Genomic DNA, 23,643 nt, shown 5'->3' with positions numbered 1-23,643 from the left:
CCTAATGTAGACCAGCCCAAGAAACAGTCCCCAGAGAAGTCTAAAATTACTTTTATTAAGATGTAGTATTATAATAAAATCTTGCAGGTTTGATTGTATTTTATTTTCTTCTCCCTCTTATATGCCTGTATAACTAAGGATCTGAGTCAACAGGTGGTTTTGTATTATTATTAGTAGTAGTAGTAGTAATTATTATTATTTGAATTAGACTTTTCACATCATAGCATAGTTTGCTTATCTCCATCAAAGTCATTCTCATTGTTCTCTATATGCAACCTCAAAACTCCTGATAACAAAGCATCATTAAATAGATTTAAATAACTCTGGGGATTAAAAAATTGCTCTCTGGCATCCAAGAACAAAGTTGCCAGTTCACAAATAGGATTATCTAAGTCAGTTGAGTGACCTTGGGTCATTCACTCACTCTTAGCAAAAAGAAGGCAATGGCAAAACAATTCCTCAAATCTTGCCAAGAAAGTAGCAGGGATTAGTCCACACAATCTGTAGGAGGCAAAACTGAGTTGAAGGCACCAAAACAAATAAACCAACAAACCCACAAACCTACTTTTTGATGCATTGCCTACAGCCAGAAGCCGCATTACTATAACAAGGTACTGACTTCAATTCACAAAGACAGGCTGGGGGATACTTTGTTTAAAGGTATCAAAAGCAAAATCAACAGATTCACATTCCCTCTGTATTTCATGCAGATCGTTTCTGAAAACTAAGTTAGAATCCACACATTCTTTCCCAAGAACAATGCTACCTACACAAGAAGGACACTGATATAAAGAGGAATTTTGTGACTGGGCATTACTGACATAGTTCTCTGCTCGATGACTATTCAAGAATACAATGGAGTCCATCAGTGCAATGCAGTACACATGAGAGTATACATTAATTTATGACTGGTTAACCTAAAAGTTTTATACCACTTGCATGCTAGCCATTTTCTGCCCCCTTTCATTGTCCACAAATGCCCAGAAAACTAGGGACAATGCTGGTGTTGCACTCAGAAGTAATTTTATCAATAGTCCATATCATAGAGCTACAAGGGCATCAAGATAACTTGATCTGGTTTCTGGGGATTTTTCTTACAACATTCAAGGATGTCTCAGGAGCCATAAGCCAAACAAGGCACCTAATAGCTAGGTTTGAAGAGGCTTCCTGGTGAACCAAATGATATTCCTACAAGGCACAGGACGTCCCTGTTAGGAAAAGGAACAGAATTAAGAACAGAATTATAAGAAAGCAGAATACGCTGTAGCAAAAGATCTGTTAATTGCTTCTACAAATGTGTTTTCAGACAGGGATATTATAAATGTAAAACAAAAATGCCAACATTTCTATGAAAAAATAAGGTGGCATCTGTAACAATGATGATAAGAAGTAAGTATCAGCTTAACAGAGACTAAAACATTCTTTCTGCTTCCTGCCACAAAGTAATGAACTTTCACATACTGAAATAATAATTTTATACTGGGAAAGAACAGCTTTGGCACAAAACTGAAAAATCATTCAAATTCAGATAAGCTTCTTGGGCCTTGGTAACATATGTGTGAGACTGATAACTACAGACATACTAGCTCAAGACTGATAGCAATGAAGTACATGAGGCACATTTGTACCAGTGATACATTTGTGGCTGCATATATCACTAGTATGAAGGACTAACTTCAATTTTTACTTCTCTGCCAAAATACAAAACCAAAAACTTGATAGGCAAGAAAACCCTGATCTAATGTAGTATAGTACAATCACTGACTAGTTACAATGGAGTAATCCCTACTGGATGCATATCTGAGAGCTATGCATAAGAGGAAGCCATATACTCTAACATAACATTTGATTAGTATCCATCCATTGCTTCTTGTACTGTTCCAGGTACTTTGGACAATAGGTTGATCCCCTCTTCTCTATGGCAGTCCCTTGGACACTGCTAACATATCACTCCTAGTTGTTCTCTTCATTAGAATAAACATACCTAAATGCTACAACCGTTCTTCATGTTTTAACCTCCAGTATTTAAGCAGGCAATACTTACGCAGTATATATGCTTATTTTCCACTTTGAAAACAACAGTTTAAAAATATTAAGCTGGTGCAAGATTCTGTTATTATAACATTACAATAAAACTAGTATTAGCAGGCAAGACTTTGGTGTCCTACTCCTCTGAAATTCTGAAATCATTCTTTCAAGTCTTAATATGTTGCCTCCTTTTACCTTCACAAGAACTAGAAGGGATTTTGTCTGAACAAATTACTCAGGTTACAGTTCTGGCCACCACTCACATTTTATCTGACCATTGTCTTCATTGTGGTTCTTCCTGCATTTCCTCAGTCTTATTCTTTCTTTCCTATCCAACAATTTACACTCTAGGACAACCTTATATTAACTTCTCTTATCTTCTCTATGATTTAAGCCTGACTTACTTGATTACATTAACTATTATTATAGAGCTGAATATAACACATCAAAAAGGTTCAGAAAGTCTGTTTTGTAGTTTTCTGAGTCTTTGGAACTACCATATAGATCAGGGGTATCAAACTCAAGGCCCAAGGGCTGGATTCAGCCCTTGGGATGCTTAGATCTGGCCTGTGGAGCTCTCCTAGAAACAGCAAGAGACTGGCCTGCGGTGCCTCTGCCAGCAAAAATGGAGCTCAGGAGGGCCATTTCCTCCATTTTTGCTTGCAGAGGGTTGCAGATGGCTGTCAAAGCCGAAAATGGAGCTCAGGAGCCTGTTTCGCTGGCATAGTGCTTGGGCCACCACAGATGCCCCGACACTAGTGACATAGAGCTGGCCACACCCACCCTCGCCATGCCCTCCCAGGTCAAAAACACCCTGATGTGGTCCTCAGTGAAACTGATTTTGACACCCCTGATATAGATAGTGATCAGATCCATATAAGAAAATATTTTAAAGATAACGTCCGCTGAGGAGTTGGCAATGAAAATTAAATGCCAAGATGAAGGCTTGCTTGCAGTTCAGCAATCTGGTGCCAGGTAGAGAACAAATGGATAATTTGAAAAGATGAGGTAATTGTAATTGAAGTAGCCTAAATGTCTGGTAGGGGTCACAATGACCTCATATATCATGACATCATTACACATATTATGCGTAGATTGCAACTGGCCTTAGTCTCATCTTGACAGCACAGTGTAAATGATGTACATTACATAATTCACATCATTATGACATGACATCATAGTGTAAATGATATCATTTTCTCTCTGCCTTCCTGAAAAACCCATGAGAAATATGTTGAACAGAACAGAACCCAAAAGGCAAAGTCCCCATAATACACTCTATTCTAATTCCATGTATTCAGATTCTTGATTTTTTCACCATTGGATAAGACAGAAATAATTTTTATTGGTATTTTTCCATGTATAGATTTGACTAGCAAAAACCATCATTGTGATAATTTAAAGGTGACCACACAAAAATGTTCTAACAATTATGTAGTAATGTCTTTATTGTACTTTTTGAATGTTAACAATTATTAATATATTCCATATTTGGAGCTATGCGATCAAGCTTAGTTATTGCCAAGTATTACATATTGGAAGACAACTTTTGCATTTGAAAAGAACTACATTATTTGTATACAAGTCTATGCTTTCCAACTCAAAATCAAAAATAAGGATGCCCAATAGATGGATACAAAGCAGATTTTATTATACAGAAGTACAAAATGCAGCACCATTGAAACACTGAATCCAGGAAAAAAAATTCAGAAAAAATTCAGGTGTACCAATTTCTACATGAAATCACTTTTGGAATTTTTGTAAAAAGCTGCAGGAAATGAAATTTTGAGATTTGATTAGAATTACATGGAATTAAAAAAATAATGTAGACTATTGTGAACTTTACAATAAGCAATTTTTTTGTCTGAGAAAGTTGGAAGTCATCCATTTTCTGTTTTATTTCTTTTTGCACTTTTATCTTTCTTTTTTCTTGATTTTCTCTTTTTCAGTTCTTTTACTGTTTTACCTCTTGCTTATTAAGTTTCATTCTTTTTTAAAAATTTAATATGGTTATATTTAAAAATGGGAGAAAATTGGGTTGTAGACAATTGTGGTATTCAGTCTAGATGTATACAAATTGTTGCATATATGGACAACAATGATTATTATGTTGTTCTGGAATGCTGGAGCAGCTATTTATGGTGTGTGATACAGAGCTGGATATAGATTTTCCCACATCAGTTGGGAGCTGCTGCTGCTGCTGCTGCTGCTAATTTCCTCAACAGAAAGCTATCTTTAGTCTCAGATCCCTGTTTTACCCAGCCCAAGGATCATATTCTCTACCCTAGCCTACTCTACACATTTGGAAGGATGGCACACAGGATGTCAGATAAGGAAGTCAAAATGCCTTATAAAAGCAGAAACATTTATCAGAGCCTTACCTAAATGAAGTTGTTCCATTTAGGAAAGGCCAAATTCCATTCATAGTCATTAGGAACATGGGTTACTCACTCATATTTTTAAATGAAAAAAAATGCTCTAAAAAAGAGCAATATTAGTCAGAATTTATAATTAATATCTGAGTAGTCTATTCTTGTTATCTTAGCTGTAATTTATAATCTGGTCATTCTTACCTCCAATATGTGTTCAATAACATTTCTGATACTGCTTATCTGCCCACCTTTTAAAAATGAAAACTTGCTTGTGATAAAAATATACAATATTAATATACATGAATACTGCACTCCAACTTGAGACAAAGCTCAACCCTATGGAATAAGACAACATACCTATGTTTAATCACTTAAGGTAGAAGGCCATTACCTGGCCCACCCAATTCCAAATCATTCCCAAAGCACTGTCCCACAGTAGTTATGTACTTCTGTACCCAGCAAGAGACAGGTAGTTGCCATGGCAACTATACTGGAAAGTTGAAGTTGGAATTTAAATTTGTTAATGTTAAATTCTTTTTGGAGATGCAGTGGATTCAGTGATAGATTAGATTTTCAATTTGGACTAACCCTGACAATAAGAAAATCACCTGTTGCTCCAACTGAAAATTTAAAAAAGATCTGTATTTGTTTCTGTTTAAAATTATGACATATTGCTAGAAAGACTGGAGCCATAAATGGACAAAGAAGTCCTCCCTAACATCAAATTGTGATCAACTGATTTTTCTTCTTCATTATCATCACCTCCATTCCTACTTCATCAATTTTTCCTTGATTCTTATTCAATTAATTGGGGTATCTAATTTTCTATTCATCTCTTTTGGTCTATTTTTTCTTTCTTCCTTTTTCCACACTAAATGCATTTACCTCAACCTTTTAGTAGAATAATTTTTCAATTTTATTACTTTTAAAGTATTTCCCTGGTTACTGGTCTCTCTCATAAATCACTCATTAATTCACTTCTTATTGTTTCTGTTATATCTTCTGTGTCAATCAGGGATAAGGTTGATTACCATTGGCTGAAATTAAAGGAGGGTTCTGATGGGAAAAGGTCGTGTTCTAATTGGTTGCCGGTTTGACAGCCTCCTGTCAAACCAGCCGGCTCTGTTCTGTTACCATAGTTGTGTTTATTAAAGCAGTTCATGTTCTAGCAATCGCTCGCCTCAGCCATTTATTCCTCAACGGGGAATATTTAAAACTGGCGATGAAGGTGGGATACTAAGTTCCCTCAGCCACCGGAGATACTGTGTAATTATAGCTTCGTAATGGCAGCCATTCCGAGCTTCGCACCCTTCAATGCAGAAAAAGAATCCTGGGAAGCATTCATTGAGAGATTTGATTGCTTCATTCTAGCCAACGATCTTACTGAGGTGACGACTGAAAGGAAGAAAGAATTCTTCCTCAGTGCCTGCGGGCTGGAAATATTTGGAACAGCCAGAGTGTTGTCGGTCCTGGCGTCCATGAATACTGTCCCTTGGGAGGTGCTCCTGAGTAAATTAAAAAATCACTACGCTCCAACCCCGTCTAAAATTGCAAGAAGACATGTGTTTAGGCAGTGCCTTCAGAGGGAGGTTGAATCCATAATACAATATGTGACCTCGCTGCGCAGAGAAGCTATTAATTGCCAATTTCCTGAACTTGATGATACCCTTGTGGAACAATTTGTGTGTGGTATTCGGGACTTGAAATTGCAGCAGAGGCTGTTGGCTAAAGCAGAACTCACCTTCCAAATTGCGATTGATGAGGCCAGGGCCAGCAAGATGGGCGAGAACTCAACTGCCCAAATTCAAAGATATATAGCAGCCGTCCCAACAGGGCTCAAATCAATGACTGTGAACCAGCAAGAAATTCCTGAGGAAGAATTATTTAATGAGGGCGATGAGGTTGCCCGACTGAGAGCCAGGGCAGCTGGAAGTGGATGGCCTGCCAAATTACCTCAGAAAGGTTGCCTCAGTTGTGGGGCCAACCACAATCAATCAAATTGCCATTTCAAAATGGCCACCTGCCGCTGATGCGGGAAAACGGGGCATTTGGCAGGTGTGTGCCGAGCCCTGTTACCTAGCCCTGGTCAATACAATGAAGCTTACTCTGGAAGAAAATCCACTGGGCAGGCAGGGTGTCCAAAACCCTATTGCGCCGCTGTGGACGACGACTCATCCCAAGATGTTTGGGATGTGCGTTCAGCAGCAGAGAACTCCCAGAAATCAAAAAAGTTTTTTCTTATGGTCGAGATCGAGCGCTCACCTTGTAAAATGGAAATCGCTCCCACTTCTACTAAAACTATCATTTCCTGGGCAACCCTTAAACAACTGATGCCTGCAGTTACGAAAGACTCCTTATTGCATTGCAGCTGCCATCTCCGCGATTACCAAGGAAAGGCAAATCCGGTGCTTGGAACAGTGTCGGTGTGTGGAGCATCGTGAATTCAAAGGCCACCTACCCCTGATTGTAGTCACCAATCCTCTGGCCTCTTTTGGGCATAGATTGGTTTGAGCCATTGGGGCTAACTATTGCCAGGATACATGCTGCGACTGCATCTGATGGTTTTGACCATTTGTATGATGAATTTGCTGGTGTTTTTGAGGGAACGTTGGCTAATTATAAGGGCACCCCTATTACGTTGAATTAAGACCCCATGGTTGCACCTATTCGCCTAAAAGCCCGAAGGATGCCCTTCACTATTAGAGCTAAAGTGGAGGTGGAATTGAATAAAGGGTATCTTTGAGCCCGTCGATCATTCACAGTGGGAGACCCCGATAGTCACCCCTGTGAAGGCCAACAGGCCCATAAGAATCTGCGCTGATTATCGTTCCACTTTGAATAAAGTGCTGCAGGTCAATCCATACCCTATTCCAGTAGTGCAGTACTTATTGCATTTATTGGGACAGGGACGGATTTTCGCTAAATTAGATATGGCCCAGGCTTATCAACAGCTACCTGTTGATGAGCTTACGGCCAGGGCTCAGACTATTGTAACCCATAAGGGGGCCTTCAAATGCCATAGGCTCCAGTTTGGAGTCTGTGTGGCTCCCGGGTTGTTTCAGGGACTAATGGAATGCCTGCTGCATGGGCTAGATGGCGTAGTCCCATATTTTGATTGAAATGGAAATTGAAATTTAATAAATTTGTATGCCGCCCAATCCCGTAGGACTCTGGGCGGCTTACAGAGACAAGATAAAAATGTTAAAAATTAAGAATAAAAAATATAGTTTTTAAAATAACACACCATCCATTCTGTCTAGGTGGGGCTGGCCATTGATCAACAGCCCCAGGCCTGCCGGAACAGCCAGGTTTTAGTGGCTTTTCGGAAGGCCGAGAGAGTGGAAAGAGTCCGGATCTCTACGGGTAGGTCATTCCACAGGGCCGGAGCAGCTACAGAGAAGACCCTCCCCCGAGGGGCCGCTGGCCGGTATTGTCCGGCCAACGGCACCCGGAGGAGGCACAACCTGTGAGATCTTGTTGGTTGTTGGGAGGTATGTGGCAGGAGGTGGTCTCTCAGATAAACCATGTAGGGCTTTAAAAATAATGACTAGCATCTTGAAGCGTGTTCGGAGACCAATAGTGAGCCAGTGCAGCTCACGGAGGATGGGTGTAACCTGGGTGTATCTAGGTACACCCAATATCGCTCGCGTGGCTGCATTCTGGACCAACTGTAGTCTCCGAACACTCTTCAGGGGCAGCCCCATGTAGAGCGCATTACAGTAATCAAGCCTTGAGGTGATGAGGGCATGAGTGACCATTCAAAGTGCCTCCCGGTCCAGGTAGGGCCGCAGCTGGTGCATCAGGCAAACCTGGGCAAAAGCCCCCCTGGTCACAGCCAACAGATGGTGTTCTAACGTCAGCTACGAGTCCAGGAGGACACCCAGGTTGCGGACCCTCTCTGAGGGATGTAAAATTTCACCCCCCAGGCTAAGAGATGGAATGTCTGGACTATCCTTGGGAGGCAATATCAATAGCCACTCGGTCTTGTCTGGATTGAGTGCAAGCTTGTTCGCTCCCATCCAGACCCTGACAGTCTCCAGGCACTGGCACATCACTTCCACTGCTTCGCTGAGTTGGCACGGGGCGGACAGATACAATTGAGTATCATCGCTTATTGATGATATTTGATCCTGTGCCGGCGTATGATCTCACCCAGCGGCTTCATGTAGATATTAAATAGGAGGGGGGACAGGACTGAACCCTGAGGCACCCCATATTTGAGGGGCCTAGGGGTCAATCTCTGTCCTCCAACCAACACCGACTGCGACCTGTCCGAGAGGTAGGAGGAGAACCCCCGTAAGACAGTGCCTCCCACTCCCACCCCCCATAATCATCACAGAAGGATACCATGGTCTATGATATTGAAGGCCGCTGAGAGGTCAAGAAGCACCAGGATAGAGGAATGTCCTCTATCCCTGGCCCGCCAGAGATCATTGGTCAGCGCAACCAAAGCAGTTTAGGTGCAGTAACCAGGCCTGAAACCCGACTGAAAGGGATCCAGATAATCTGCTTCATCCAAGGTCCGTCGGAGTTGAAAGGCCACCACCATCTCAACAACCTTCCCGACAAAAGGGAGGTTGGAGACTGGATGATAGTTATTAAGGATGGCTGGGTCCAGGGAAAGTTTCTTAAGGAGGGGTCTCACCACCGCATCCTTTAGAGGGTGCGGGAAAGATCCCTCCTGAAGAGAGGTGTTAACAATCCTCTGGAGCCAGTCTCGTGTCACCTCCCTGCTGGTCGAGATCAGCCAGGAGGGACATGGGTCCAGTAAGCAGGTGGAGGCACTCACCACTCCCATGGCCTTGTCCACTTCCTCAGGAGCAACAAGTTGGAACTCACTCCAAGAAATCCGATCAAGACCCTCCCCCGGCATCTCGGGTGGTACTGTCCAAATGGAGTCCAGGTCTGTCCGAATCCGAGCGACTTTATCCGACAGAAACTGAACAAATTCTTCAGCTCTACCCTGTAAGGGCTCACCCGCATCCCTCCCTTTCAGGAGGGAGCAGGTTATCCTAAACAGGGTGGCTGGGCGAGATTGATGACATACTGCTGGCTGCCAAGGACACAGCAGATCTTGTCGTCAAGATACGGGCTATCTTAACACGTTTCAGGGGAGCTGGCCTTCGCTTAAAGAAAAGTAAGTGCATATTGGGAGTTCCATCAGTGGAGTTTTTAGGATTTTTGATAGATTCCACAGGGATACACCCCAAGCCATCCAAAGTGGAGGCTATTCATAGGGCTCCTACCCCTACCTGTAAACAGGAACTGCAGGCATTTTTAGGCTTGCTTAACTTTTACATGGTGTTCTTACCACATAAAGCATCTGTGGCAGAACCCTTCCATAGACTTTTGGATAAGTCAATGGTATGGCATTGGGGACAGACTGAGGCCAAGGCTTTCGCTGCCATGAAGTCACTATTGATGTCAGCGGCTGACCTCATGCAATATAATTAGAGGTTACCATTGACTCTGACTTGTGATACATCACCTTATGGCATTGGGGCAGTTCTAGTACATAGGTTGCCAGATGGGCAGGAGGCTCCTATTACCTATTTCTCATGCACTTTATCGACCACGGAACGTAATTACAGCCAGGTCGATAAAGAGGCACTTGCGGCTATTGTGGGAATCAAGAGATTCCACGATTATTTGTATGGCCACCATTTCCTTCTTATCACCGATCATAAGCCACTTCTGGGCATTCTGGCGGGCGACCTTTAATTTTATCATCTCGGATGCTACGGTGGTCTGAATTTTTAGCTGCCTACTCCTACCGGTTGGAGTACCAGCCTGGGAAACATTTAGGGCACGCTGATGTCCCGACTCGCTGCCCATTACCCATTCCAGTGAAGGACCCAGCTCCTGCATGTCAGGTACTCGCCCTGGATGAGTTGAAGCTGCCTATCACTGCATCGGATATAGAAGCATGCTCACATAAGAACAAGGTAATTCTGAGGGTCCGGGAGTGGGTCCACAAAGGCTGGCCTCTGGGTCAGTTGGGGGAGGAGTTCCTGCCATCCGTCTGAAGGTGAACAGAACTGTCTGAACTAAGGGGGTGCTTCCTATGGGGCAATTGAGTGGTCATTCCACAAACGCTGCGCTCCCAAATGTTAGAGCGGCTGTATGAGGGGCATCCGGGCATTGTCCATATGAAAGCCTTGGCCCGGAGTGCCCTGTGATGACCTAAAATGGATGAAGCAATCCTAAATTGGGTATGGCAATGCAATTTTTGTCAGTTGTCTCAGCCGGTGCCACTGATGGCAGAGGCTAGGGAATGGGAAATGCCCTCAGCCACATGGTCCTGACTGCATGTGGATTTTGCCGGACCCATTCACCCATGATCTTGGTGGTTGTGGACGCATTTTCCAAATGGGTTGAGATTGTGCCCATGGGCTCCACCACAGCAGAAGCAACAATCAGGGTATTGAAACATATATTCGCCTCTCATGGAATCCCAGACGTGGTGGTCTTGGACAATGGACAGCAATGGACGGCTGAAAGTTTCCAGACATTCTTGGCCTCCTTTGGGGTATGCCAAGCATTTACGTCCCCATTCCACCCGTCCAGTAATGGCAGGGTGGAACGGGCGGTCCACTCCGCAAAGGAGGCACTCGGTAGAATGGGGAATGGGCCATTACAGGACAAAATATCTGATTATTTGCTGTTACAACACTAAACTCCCTGTCCATTAATAAATAAAAGTCCAGTGGAGCTGCTAATAGGCCGATGGCTCCAGATGACACTAAACAGAATATACCCTCATTATGCACAAATGCCCATAGCCAGGTGGGGGGAGTGTGCAAGCGAGGGCTTGATAAAGGGAATTGGGTCTTCGGACAGAATTTTGCAGGCATTCACAAATGCGTGCCCGGGAGATAATAGAAGTAACGGGACTCTGCTCTTACAGGGTCCTGCTCACTGATGGTCGGGTGTGGAGATGACATATAGACCAACTACGTAGCCAGCATGCACCGCGGGGCCCTAGGGCCTCTGACTCAAGAGACAGGAATGATGCGCAGGCCCCAGAGGCCACAACTGATACGGAACACAAACAACTCCCAGAAACATCCAGCACCACCTGCCGGCCAAACGTTCCACCGGACTTTCCATGCATGCCGTTCCCGCCAGATGACATCTTGATGGCCGACTCAGCTGGCAACCAAAGTTCCAAGGCAGGGGTTGAGTCTCCAGGGAGTTCTGCGGACCGTCATCGAGAAGGAAGAGTACCAAATTCACCAATTGCGTTGCAGTCGCTGGTCCAACCCCTTCGACGCTCTCAAAGGAGCAGGCGACAGCCGGCCTACCTCTCAGACTACGCGTGTGCAGTCTGGGGGAAAAGTGGAGTTATATCTTCTGTGTCAATTAGGGATATGTTTGATTACCATTGGCTGAAATTAAAGGAGGATTCTGGCGGGAAAAGGTCATGTTCTAATTGGTTGCCGGTGTGACAGCCTCCTGTATAAATAGCTGTCAAACCGGCCGGCTCTGTTCTGTTACCATAGTTGTGTTTATTAAAGCAATTTGTGTTTCAGCAATCGTTCGCCTCAGCCATTTATTCCTCAATGGGAAATATTTAAAAGTTTCATTATAAAATATAATCATAATTGATCTGTCTTAGAAAGAGAGGGGAGAAGGGCGGGAAGGAATGTGGGATGGATGGATGGATGGATGGATGGATGGAAGGAAGGAAGGAAGGAAGGAAGGAAGGAAGGAAGGAAGGAAGGAAGGAAGGAAGGAAGGAAGGAAGGAAGGAGAAAGAGAGAGAGAGAAAGAAAAAAGAAAAAAATGCAATGATCATTTCCATACAGTGAAGCTGTATTTTTAATGATACATATTTTTGAACTGAAAGCAAATTGGAATAGTTTATGTCTTGAATTGTTGTAAGATGGCTAAGCTCTTTTGAGGCTCATGTCCAATCATAAATATTCTGTATTTTGATCCAGTTTGCTATGATTTCTACACATGTTTTAAGGAATAGGAATAAAAGGTCATATACTTAAATGTTGACCTTATCTCTCCTTCTCTCCCACCTGCTTATCCCTCCTACCCAGTTTAGGGGAATAAGTGTACAAAAACTAAAACCATTTTCTATAACAAAATTCTTGCTTATTTTTTAATTCTTTGTACAATTGGGTTCATAACAAGCATTCCATAACTTAATTAACACATTACTGCAATGTTTTCCAAATTCTATATATTATATAGAAGAAGAGCCTCGAAATTATTTAAAATAGTCATTTTAAATAACATGCAATACCAATTAATATTTTGATACCAGATACTGAACTTTTTGGAATTACCAGGTATGATATATTATTGAGAAGATATATGCCTTTCAGTATCCCTATCTACATGCTTATAAGAAAAGCCATTAAGTTAGTCATTGTCAGCATAATGGGATTTGAAAGTTTATATCAGACATTTACATATTCCGTGCTTTAAACATGTCTAAAATATAAATTTACAATAGATTATAATATTTCCAAAATGTCACTGCATCTCATTAGATCACCTCATGCAAACCTCTGGCCCAATATTTGGATTCTTTCTTTATAGCAATTAAGAACAAGTTGTTTTTGGTTAATTACTAAAATCTAGTAATTCCACATTGATATGAAGAAATACAAAACCTTAGAACAAAATAATTTGTAACATGATACATGTTAATACCCTCTTTAGGGAAAGGCAAAGGAAGAATTATCTGTCACATAATGATGCATTATAATCCATATGGCTAATGTACTTGATATGACACCACAGCAAAAAATACGGCCAGGATCTGTGTCATTATATTGCAATGTAGTTTTCATCATTTTTTTATCACCATAGTTTGTTCCGAATGCTTACACATTTATTCCCCGAGTGCCACATTTGCTCATTATAAATATATAAATATAATAAGTGGCTAGAGTCCTATACTATGAATGGAAGCTCATAAATCTCCCCAGAAAAAAAGACAGTTTTATGATTAGTTACCCATTTATTCATAACGAGTTCTCAAAATGGGTCCAACTATCCAACTGAGGTGACTCCTCGGTTTTACAAGCTTGCTCCTATATGTAGCATGACTTCTCTACTTGGAAGCATCTAACATAAAGCAGATTTTATTTGGGTTCCTCCCTGCATAAAATAACTTAACATTACAGTACAGAAACTAAAATCTGGTGAGGGAATTTTCCCCCCTGATGTTTTAATTATAGTTGTTAACAGCTCTATAAATGAACGGAGGGCAAAAAACTCAGAGAACTGAGACAAGATTTGTCTATTAAAATAATAATGCCAAAATGCTTATCTCTTCTTCCATTGAGCTCTGAGCAGTGCTCAAACCATTAAAATGTAAAAATACTGTAGTAAAAATATACCTAGGTTTGAATCTGGGGGCTACTAATAAATGGGGCTTAAATTCCAGAGTTTCAAGTTACTGATTTTCTAAAGTATTGTTTTTCGAATATCTGTAATAAAAATATTTCATGGAGACTGTGTCCTTGAATCTTTCTCTGTGTACCTTCTAGTCCAGTGGTTCTCAACCTGTAGGTCAGGACCCCTTTGGGGGTTGAACGACCCTTTCACAGGGGTCGCCTAAGACCATTAGAAAACATATATTTTCAAAAGATATGGAAAACATAAAATAATTTTATGGTTGGGGATCACCCCAACATGCGGAACTGTATTAAAGAGTCACGGCATTAGGAAGGTTGAGACCTACTGTTCTAGTCAAAGTATTTGCCCTGTTTAGAATGACAATTCTGTTCCTAATTATTGCATCTCTACTTTTTAATACTGTGTTTTTCTGAATCTTACTATCACAGATTTTTTTGGGGTACCTTACTGTGAATATACCATCAAATTTACATAGGGAGACATTGTAAACTTTGGCTATGAGTCATTGTATTGAAAACAATGGTACATAAATGGAATAAATAATTCTGACAGTGCCCGTCTACACACAACTAAAACTCTTGCTCCTATAAACTTTTAGTGCATCATCAGGCAACCATTTTTGATCCACGATATATCAAATGGACTAACTTATAGAATGTATCCAAAATCTGGGATCCATGATGTTTTATGTAATTTGGAAAATTTCATAATACATATTATGACTTAAAATTATCATAAAACAGTTTGTGATATAATACAACATGCTATAAAACATGACCTGTGCTGATGTTTGACTGTGCTATACAATTCTACATGGGTTATTTTCAAGGTAAATATATCTCTGAAGATATCGCAACTTTTTTAGTGAATGAAGTGCATTAGAAGCTCTGTCACTGTTGAAGGCATTGAGGAATCTGGTAAGGATATATCTCTGAAAGCATAACCAAACGGTTTACAGATTGGCTAATATTATATATAGACCTCAAAACAAGTTGTTCTAAGAATGCAGAATAGCAAACACATGCTATAAAGATTTAGAATTTGTATAGATAATTTTATCCCTGATTACTTCTGATGGGTTGATTAAAAAATAAAGGCCAAGAGTTATACCATCACTCTTGCTGCATGGGCCAAGCTAATTTTTGAACTAATTGTCACTTTCAGTCCTTTCTCTTTTTCATATCAGATCGTTATTTTTAAATTCTCTAACATTAAATGTATTGCAGAAATGTTTCACATCCCAGATGATTTTTTTTAAAGGGCAACTGATCCTTTCAAGTTCCTATCAATAACATCAAATGTAAAAATTAGATTTATGGTCAAACTATTGAGAGAAAAGAGGAATCAACAAACTCTTTTGCATTCCTAAAACCTCAATGAAACAATTCATTTTCATTCTTATTTTATAATAGACAACTGAAGCTAGGAGCATGACTAGCTTTCAAAAATTTGCAGCTGGGATTTGTACACAGAACTCCACGTTCATTTCCAATAGGCCTTCTATTGATCTAAAAATTGTTCACAATAGACTTTTTAACAAAAACTGAATAGCTATTTAAAAAAAATCTTCCCCTTAAAATAGATTGTACTGTAAAAACACTTTATGATATATTTTAAATACCAACTAAATATACTGTGCAGATGTCCATGGCACCATTTATACTACCAATTAAAACAAACATTCATCTCATGGTAGAACTTTCCTTAATGGCATAAGAATATAAAAATAGGGCTTGATAGCCCTATTTTGGGGAAAAAATCAACCAGCTGCAAAAAAACAAAAAATCACTATAATTTACATTCCTTTTAGTTAAGGAATTAAAGTGAGCTAAATGTGAATAAGTACTTATGAACATTTCAGTCCTGTATAAACTAATAATATATTATCAGACATATTTGTACTATGTAGTTAAGCACATAATTTCTGCCAAATGTTTCTTTTGTTACACAACTGGCAATAAGTCAATTTGATAATGCAGTTTTTGTCACAGTAAGCTTATTTCAAAAACCAGATGCTAAATTGATTTATGATACATTTGAACCAATATAATTTTATTACAATAGTTGAAATAAATAAATGAAAGTGGTTATAGACAGCCATGTAATTAGTTGTACTGTTCACCTCTCATGTTTCCCTATGTAAATTTTTAAGAATACAAATAACTTTCTACAATGAAATAGTCATTTTTGTATCTTCTGAAACATGCATTAGTTGTTTTTTGAAACCTCCAGAATATGTTATTAATTTCCAAATTATCAGGTAGTCTTCAACTTAAGACCACAATTGGAATTAGAACTACTATTGCTAACCAATATGGTCATTAAGTGAATCATCACATGACTACTCCCAATTTGACAAATGTGATTATGTGGTTATTAAGTGAAACCAATTTCCCCTTCGGGGAAAAGGGCAGCATATAAATGTAATAAATTCAATTCAATTCAATTTCCCTTATTGTCTTTGCTTGTTGGAAGTCAGCTGGGAAAGTCACGAATGGCGATCATGTGACATCAGGATGCTGAAACCATTGTAAATAATGTAAATAACCAAGGTCACAAATCACAATAATATGACTGCTGGAACACTGCAACATTTGTAAATGTAAGCACTGGTCTTAAGTCCGTTTTTTCAGTGCCATCATAAGTTCAAATAATTTCTACACAAACTGCTGTAAATCGAGGACTATCTGTAATAATAATGTATACAGGAAAAGTAATGAGAGATATTTCATGTGATTCTACATATATCTATATCAATGTGCAATATAAGGCAATACAATATAATTAAACAAACAAAATATTCCTAGCAGTTGCAATGTTAATTGTTTAAAAACTTTGCTCTGTCAAAAACATATTTTATTTTACTTTAACTATCTCAAGTGAAAATTTTGTAGTACATTCCACAATTAAAGGATATTAAGGCACTGCAGTATGCAATGCTCATGCTGGATAAGTATTACATTTAAAGCATACATATGTGCTTAAAATAAGCAATAGATCACAAATGAGAACATAAAGGAAATCTTTACAAGTTTACAAAAGCTATTTGTGCATATCTTCTCAGATATCAATTGACTGCTTTGCATTCTACATAGCAAGACAAGCACCAAATTAATGCTATCCAAAGAGTCAGCCAACAGTCACAGTAATAACTTGAGAAGGAAAGTCATTAGTTACAGCCAACAAAAAATTATGAATGGTTTAGCTGAAGATCTGTGGCCTGTTTGCAACACAGCTCATTTCAATGACTATAAACAAATGAAAGAAATCAATAAATGGTGGGTAATTAACAAATTATACAGAATGCTCCTTCTGAAAAGTAAACTATGTTTCTGCTCTGCCTGTACCTTTCAGATTATCTTTTTTTTAATGCTACTATCATTTGTGGGAGGATCACTCTCTGTACACTGACAGCTGCATCTAACATGTTGGGATAGACAATGCTAGATAATGGGTACAATATAGCTAGATTTGCAGTGCTGTCAAGCTTCTGCCAAGGTTTTATTATTAGACACTTGGATGAATTCTACATTCTAAGCCTTTCTGTTCTGTGTCCAGAAACAATGAAAAGAAGATGACATATTTGTATAAAATTACACATTTTGATTTCTCTTATTATTCAGATGTATGTTAATAGATACTGAAGAAATTAGCTATGCATCACTTTAATAAAGCCAAAAGTTATTTCAGAGGACAGCAGGTGGCCACTTTAAGCAGGTTCAAACAGGTATTACAGCTGTGCCCAGATGCTATGACACAATGTTTTTACCGTTGAATCTGAACTATTATGTATCCTCACTGATTAGGTCAAGTGAAGCAAGTATCATTGGTTAGTTTGAATTTCCTTCCTTAGAGTTGATCATGTGCCATCAAGTCAGTATCAATTCTTAGTGACCATATAGATCATTTTTATCCCATGAAGGTGTCCCTAATCTGGCCTTTAACTGATATGCGGGAGGCGGCGAGTGCAGGGACCGACAGGAGAGGGAGTGCTGCTACCGCCTGCCCTGCCCTCTGTTCCACTGTTTACTTGCCTGCAGCTGCAATGACCCACGCTCTCAGCATCCCACCCTCCGCTCTCCCTGCCTACTGGCCCTGCTGCTACAGGGACACTGCAGCTCGTGTCTTATTGCACCGCTGAAGCTGCTCGTGCCAGGCCATTAGGCTCTTTGCACTTGTGGAACCACTCTTAGAAAGGCGCTGTGAGGCTTGTCATGCTGGTGGAGCCACTCGTGCATGCAACGGCACAACACACCATGCAGCATCCTGCTGCAAGCAGCTGCACCAGCACGACGAGGCTCGCGGCGACCGACAGTGACTCCATAAGTGCAATGAGCCTCACAATGTCCTTCTGAGAGCAGCTCCACTGGCACAATGAGTTCAGCTACAACTGGCTGCAGAAGCAGTCGGGCAGTGGTGCAAAGGGCATGGGAGGCCTGACTGCAGGGTCCTAAAGTATGCAGGTGCAGGGCAGATGGGGAATCTTCAACACCCCCACCCCAACCCTAGCTTGACTATTACATCTGTGCCTCTCCCCACCTCCTATAACAAATGGTGGGCGTAGCTTAAGTAGGGCTTATTTTTAGGTAGGGCTTATATTAGGCACAGGCATGAAAATCGGGCTAAGGCTTATTTTGGGGTAGGTCATATTTTCGGGAAAATGTGGTATTAGTTCCCCACACCTGCTAAAGATCAAACTTAACAAAGGTATCCATGGAAGAGGCCAGAAAAATAAGATGGCAGCTTCCACTGTGTGATCAATGCTTTGCCCTGTTTTTATGTGTGCCATGCACATGGCACATGTAAAAAATAAAGAGTGGGGTTTCTGCTAGGCAGTCCTAGACAGCATCTTTTTTCTTATCCAGCACACACTTATACACACCCCTGAGACTAAAGAAAGTCATGTCACAATTTTTAGAGGTAATCATATGAATTTGTTGCAGAAGAAGTGTAAATACATTGTGTCTTTAAAAACCAACATTGTTATTAGAGCATAAACCTTTGTAGATTATGGGTACAGAGCAAAAGAAAGAATAGGAAAAGGAGAATCGAGAGGAAAACAAAATGTTGCTAAGTGACAGAAGACTCTTCATTACATTGCTACACTTTCTAGTTGAATGATTTTCTTGTGAATCTACATGGCACAAACCAGTTGTTTGTATGCCATATTATTTCAGGTTGCTCCAAACAGAATTTTACGTACAAGCCAGGCTGTGTTTTGTGAGTAGGGCTGCTATACAAATTTTGTTAATAAATAAATTTGATTAATAAATACACAGGAATCTCACATAGACTAGCCTCATCCTATAATAAACAGATATTGCATGGTTTTTTTCATTCAAATGATAAGGAAGAAATAAAACTCAGTAGTTCAGTCCTGGGTTATCCAGTTAAATGGCTAGAAAGCAGAGGTGGTATTCAGCTGGTTCTTACTGGTTCAGGTGAACCGGTAGCAGCGGCTACTGGAGGCTCCACCCACCCAGACATAATGCGTGACCTTCTGCGCACTCACATTTCCAAACCAGTAGCAAAGGTAAGTGAATCCCACCACTGATAGAAAGTAATGAAAAATACTAGAGAACTTAAGAAGCACTATTTGTCAAAGTACCCTATTTTTCGTAGTATAAGATGCAGTAAGGTTTTGAAGAGGAAAATACAAAAAAAGTTTTTGCACTCTGCAAACCTCCCCAAAACAGCCAATGTTTCACAACGCATTAATAGCCTTTAGGGAGCTTGCAGAGTGCTCCTGGAGGGGTGAGGGGCCAAAAACAAGCAAAAAATGGCCCATTTTTCATGAAAATGGGCCTGTTTTTTTGTATAAAAAAGGGTGGGTGGATAGCCTTTAGGAAGCTTATAGAGTGTGCCTGGGGGTTGGGGGGGTAAAATTGAGCAACAAATGGGCCATTTTTGCTCATTTCTGCCCTCCCCAGCCCCCAGGAGCTCTCTAAAATCTTACTAGAAGCTGTGCACGGCCATCTTGGTGAAGAGGGTGGGGTTTGGGGAAGCAAAAAAATGCTGTATTCTGTGTATAAGACGCACCCAGATTTTCAGCCTCTTTTTTGAGGGAAAAAGGTGCGTCTTATACTCCGAAAAATTCAGTATGCACCAGTACAGGTAGTTCTCAATTCACAATTCAGCCCAAAATTTATATTGCTCAATAAGACAGTTGTTAAGCAAGTTTCCATTTTATGACCTTTCTTGACACAGTTGTTAAGTGAACCACTGCAGCTATTAAATTAGTACCGTGATTAAGTGAATATGTCTTCTCCATTGACTTTGCTTGTCAGAAGGTTGCAAAGGGTGATCCCATGACCCTGAGATTCAGCAATGGTCATAAATATGAACCAGTTGCCAAGCATCTGAATTCTGATAGCAATAGTACTTAGACTTATATACTTAGACTTCACAATGATGTCTAAGAGGTTTACAGAGTCAGTCTATTGCCCCCAACAATCTGGGTATTCATTTTACCAACCTCGGAAAGATGGAAGGCTGAGTCAACCTTGAGCCTGTTGAGATTTGATCTGCCAAACTACTGGCAGCCAGTGATCAGCCGAAGTAGCCTGCAGTACTGCACTCTAACCACTGTGCCACTGTGAATCACATGATTATAAAGGATCACGCAATGATAAGTGTGAAAGTTATGTCACTTTTTTCAGTGCCATTGTAATTTTGATTGTCACTAAATGAATGGTTGCAAGTTGAGGATTACCTGTAGTTTATTTATTGAGATCCAGTTTGTGTACTGGTAGTCCTATATTTATGATTATATTTGAGCCCCAAATTTCTGTTGTGAAGCAAGATAATTGTTAAGTGAGTTTTGCCCCAGTTTATGACCTTTCTTGCCACAGTAAATTAAGTAGCTTTAGGTAAATCACTGTAGATGTTAAGTTAGTAATATGATTGTTAAGTGAATCTGACTTCCCGATTGACTTTGCTTGTCTGAAGGTTGCAAAAGATGATCACGTGGCCTGCAACCATCATAAATAAATACCAATTGCCATGTGTCTGAATTTTGATCACATAGGGATGCTACAATAGTCATAGATATGAATAATGGTCATAAGTTACTTTTTTCAGTACAATTGCAACTTTGAATGGCAGTGATATATAAGGTTCTGGACTAGACCTTAGGAGAATGTGAGCTCTGGTTTTCCCATGTGTATGAATGCCCACTGGATAACCCCCTTTCAGCCCAACCTGCCTTACAGAGTTGTAAAGAGAAAATAAGAGGTGGAAGGTTTATGCACACTGCCTTGAGTTGTAAAAATAACGGCAGGATAAAAGAAAAAAAACAATTCAATACAGGGTAGTATCTTATATTCATAAGACATATTTCTATCCTTATGGAAAACCCAGCTCTTATTTGTATGCATTTCATGTACATATTAAGAAGGCTAAAAGAAGATTGCCGTATATCATAATATAGGACTCATAAAAATGTATCTATTTTAGCTTCCTCTCCTCCATTATTGATCTCAAGACTTACACAGGCAACTGTAGGCATTATTTGTAAGATGCTGTATGGTATGCAATCAAACAAATGAAATATGCCTTGTCATTGTGAACAAAGAAGGATATGAACCATTGAGAAAACTCTAATAAAATAGTTGCTTCGATTCCTCCCCCAAAGAAAAACTAATAATAACTACTACATTTTTGTGGCTTCCTTTTCACTCTTGATGTGCCAGAGATACCCATCCCACAATCATCTTTAAAATCCATTGATCACTTTGAATATCTACAAATCCTGAGCATGGTTTAATAATTTTTTATATCTACAAATCCTGAGCATGATTTAATAGAATCCTATATGATCATTCCTATTGCAGTGAACCAGAATGTATTATTTTCTAACTAAATCCAAATGTCAAAGCCAGACATAAATAGAAGATACCTGGCAAAAAACAGCTTTTGGTACTGAACTGGAGGACAGAAGGAAACATTTTAACATCTAAATTGGGATTTTTAAAGGCATGGTGTGGTACTCAAGAGGAGACCTGTCTACCTTGCAAATTACACAGCATATCCATCCATCTCTACCCTGCTTCTGAACTGCAAATTATAACAGGATGGCCACATAGACCATAATGTCACTGCATCCCAGCTTTTTACACCCATGTATTCCTGCCTTAATGAGCCCTTAAATAACGATCAAAGAAGGCTAGATGTTTGTCTGAACCCAGAAAAAGTGGCTGTGAATGACAACGGTTTATTTATTGCTCTGCTTTCAGAACTCCTCTAAGATCCTTCAAGTCCCCTAAGGGCTGTTCCCAAACCCCACGTCCCTGATTCATTGCCTCTTTCTTCAAGAGTCACTCGAGTCACCTCAGTCCCCGTAGCCCACAAATTCACCCCTTGCGTTTCCTGCCTAAAAGATTCTTGTCCGTCCCCCAGCCCCAGCCAGCCCCCTTTCATCTCCCTCACCTCCGCGCCCCCAGATTTATTGCCCTCAACTCCTAGGAAGTAACACTCAACAAGAATAGTTTCTATCCAGTCAGAGCAAAGGAGGCAGGCAAGCCAGTCCCAGCCTGGCTTTTGCTTGTTTATCTCGCAACCAACCACCCCCAGAAGCGCTGTCCCGGAGGGGAAGGATCCCTCCATCCTCTTCAGCCAGTCGCCGTTCCGCCTCACAGCCTCCCCCTTACCACCACCCGGTCTCAAACCTTGTCCTCCCTGGCCCATGCCTGCCCAGTCCCCCGGCCCCCAACCGGCCAACAATTCCCTCCCGGGAGAGGGAGACAAAGCTGCGCGGGTGCACCTGCCCCCCTCAGGGCTGCCTCCTCTTTCTCCTCAGCCGAGCCCGCGCGCCCGAGAGGAAAAGACGAAACGCACCGGAGTTCTCCTCCTCCTCTCTGCCCCCCTTCCTCACGCAGCCCGAGCCCCAACTTTCCGACCTCCTCAAGGACGCAGCAACAAGCAGCCTTGGTGGAAGAAGGCAGAAAGGAGGGAAACGGGGGCGGCCGAAACGGGGGCTTTCCTCCCTTTGCTTTCTCTTTCCCACCCCCAGGCAACCCCCCTCCCAAAAAAAACCCAACTCCGGCAGCTGGATGCGCGGGCTGAAACAGGCCAAAAATACCCAGCCCAGCCGCCCGGACTAGGTTGCGGCGCCGAGCGCGCCCCTCAGCCCGCGCTGCTGTGCTTTTGCAAGCCGGCCACCTGCCTTCCTTGCCTCCTTCAGCCCGACTTACCGTAAGGAGAGACAGCGGCGTCCCCTTTCCTAGCCATGGTCCTCCGCCGCCTTCTGGGCTGACGGAGCTCGGAGCCAGGGCGCCTCTCCGCCCGCTGCTCAGCGTGCTCTTTGTTGCTGTAATGGCATGAGAGGCGGGCGGAGGGGTTGGGGAAGAACGGCGGGGAGGCGAGCAGCCGAGCCCCAGGTGCTTGTTTTTCTCCTCCTCCTCTTCTACTTCCTCCGCTCGCTGCACTTCTCTGGCGCCCCCGAGCACCCCCCCCCTCCAAGGCTCCCCCTTTGTGCCTCCCGCTCTCCCGCTCAAGGCAGAAGAGCCGCTGCCGGAGAATAGCGAGGCGAGCTCTCCGAGAGGTGGCAGCGGCGGCGACGCTGGCAGCCGCAGTTGCTAAAAAGCTTCCTCGGCCTTCGCAGGCATGCAGAGGAGGAGGAGGGGGCACGTGGGACTTCCCCCCCGGCTTCAGCCCGCCCCTCGATCCGTATGCAGCGAGCCAGAGCGCACCGACAGCCCCGGGAGGGCGCCACAAGCTCCGCCCCTCGCGCGGGGAGCGGCGGCCGAACTTCAGGCGGGAGCGGAGACCAGAACTTCACTCCCCTCCCCCCTTCTGCGGTAGCTTCGGGCTGGCTTGCAGGGTTGCCGGCGGGGATGGGAATCAAAGGCATCTTGATCCCGAC

At 41.7% G+C, this 23,643-nt stretch overlaps 1 protein-coding gene across 1 annotated transcript in view; it reads right to left on the bottom strand.

The window, feature by feature from the left end:
* Positions 1-23,373, bottom strand: part of SLC44A5 (solute carrier family 44 member 5) — a 159,071-nt gene extending 135,698 nt beyond the window's left edge. The window contains exon 1 of the mRNA XM_087719455.1: positions 22,973-23,373. Coding sequence (XP_087575581.1) covers positions 22,973-23,009 — 37 coding nt within the window. The 5' untranslated portion in view covers positions 23,010-23,373. The remainder of the gene's footprint in view (positions 1-22,972) is intronic.
* Positions 23,374-23,643: the final 270 nt, after the last annotated feature.

The sequence above is a fragment of the Thamnophis sirtalis genome, unplaced genomic scaffold (genome assembly GCF_051295495.1).
Source record: "Thamnophis sirtalis isolate CommonGarterSnake01/CBP01778 unplaced genomic scaffold, rThaSir2_p1.2 scaffold_7, whole genome shotgun sequence".
Lineage (NCBI taxonomy): Eukaryota > Metazoa > Chordata > Lepidosauria > Squamata > Natricidae > Thamnophis > Thamnophis sirtalis.
Note: the sequence above shows the minus strand (reverse complement) of the source record. Positions and strands in the feature narration are given on the sequence as shown.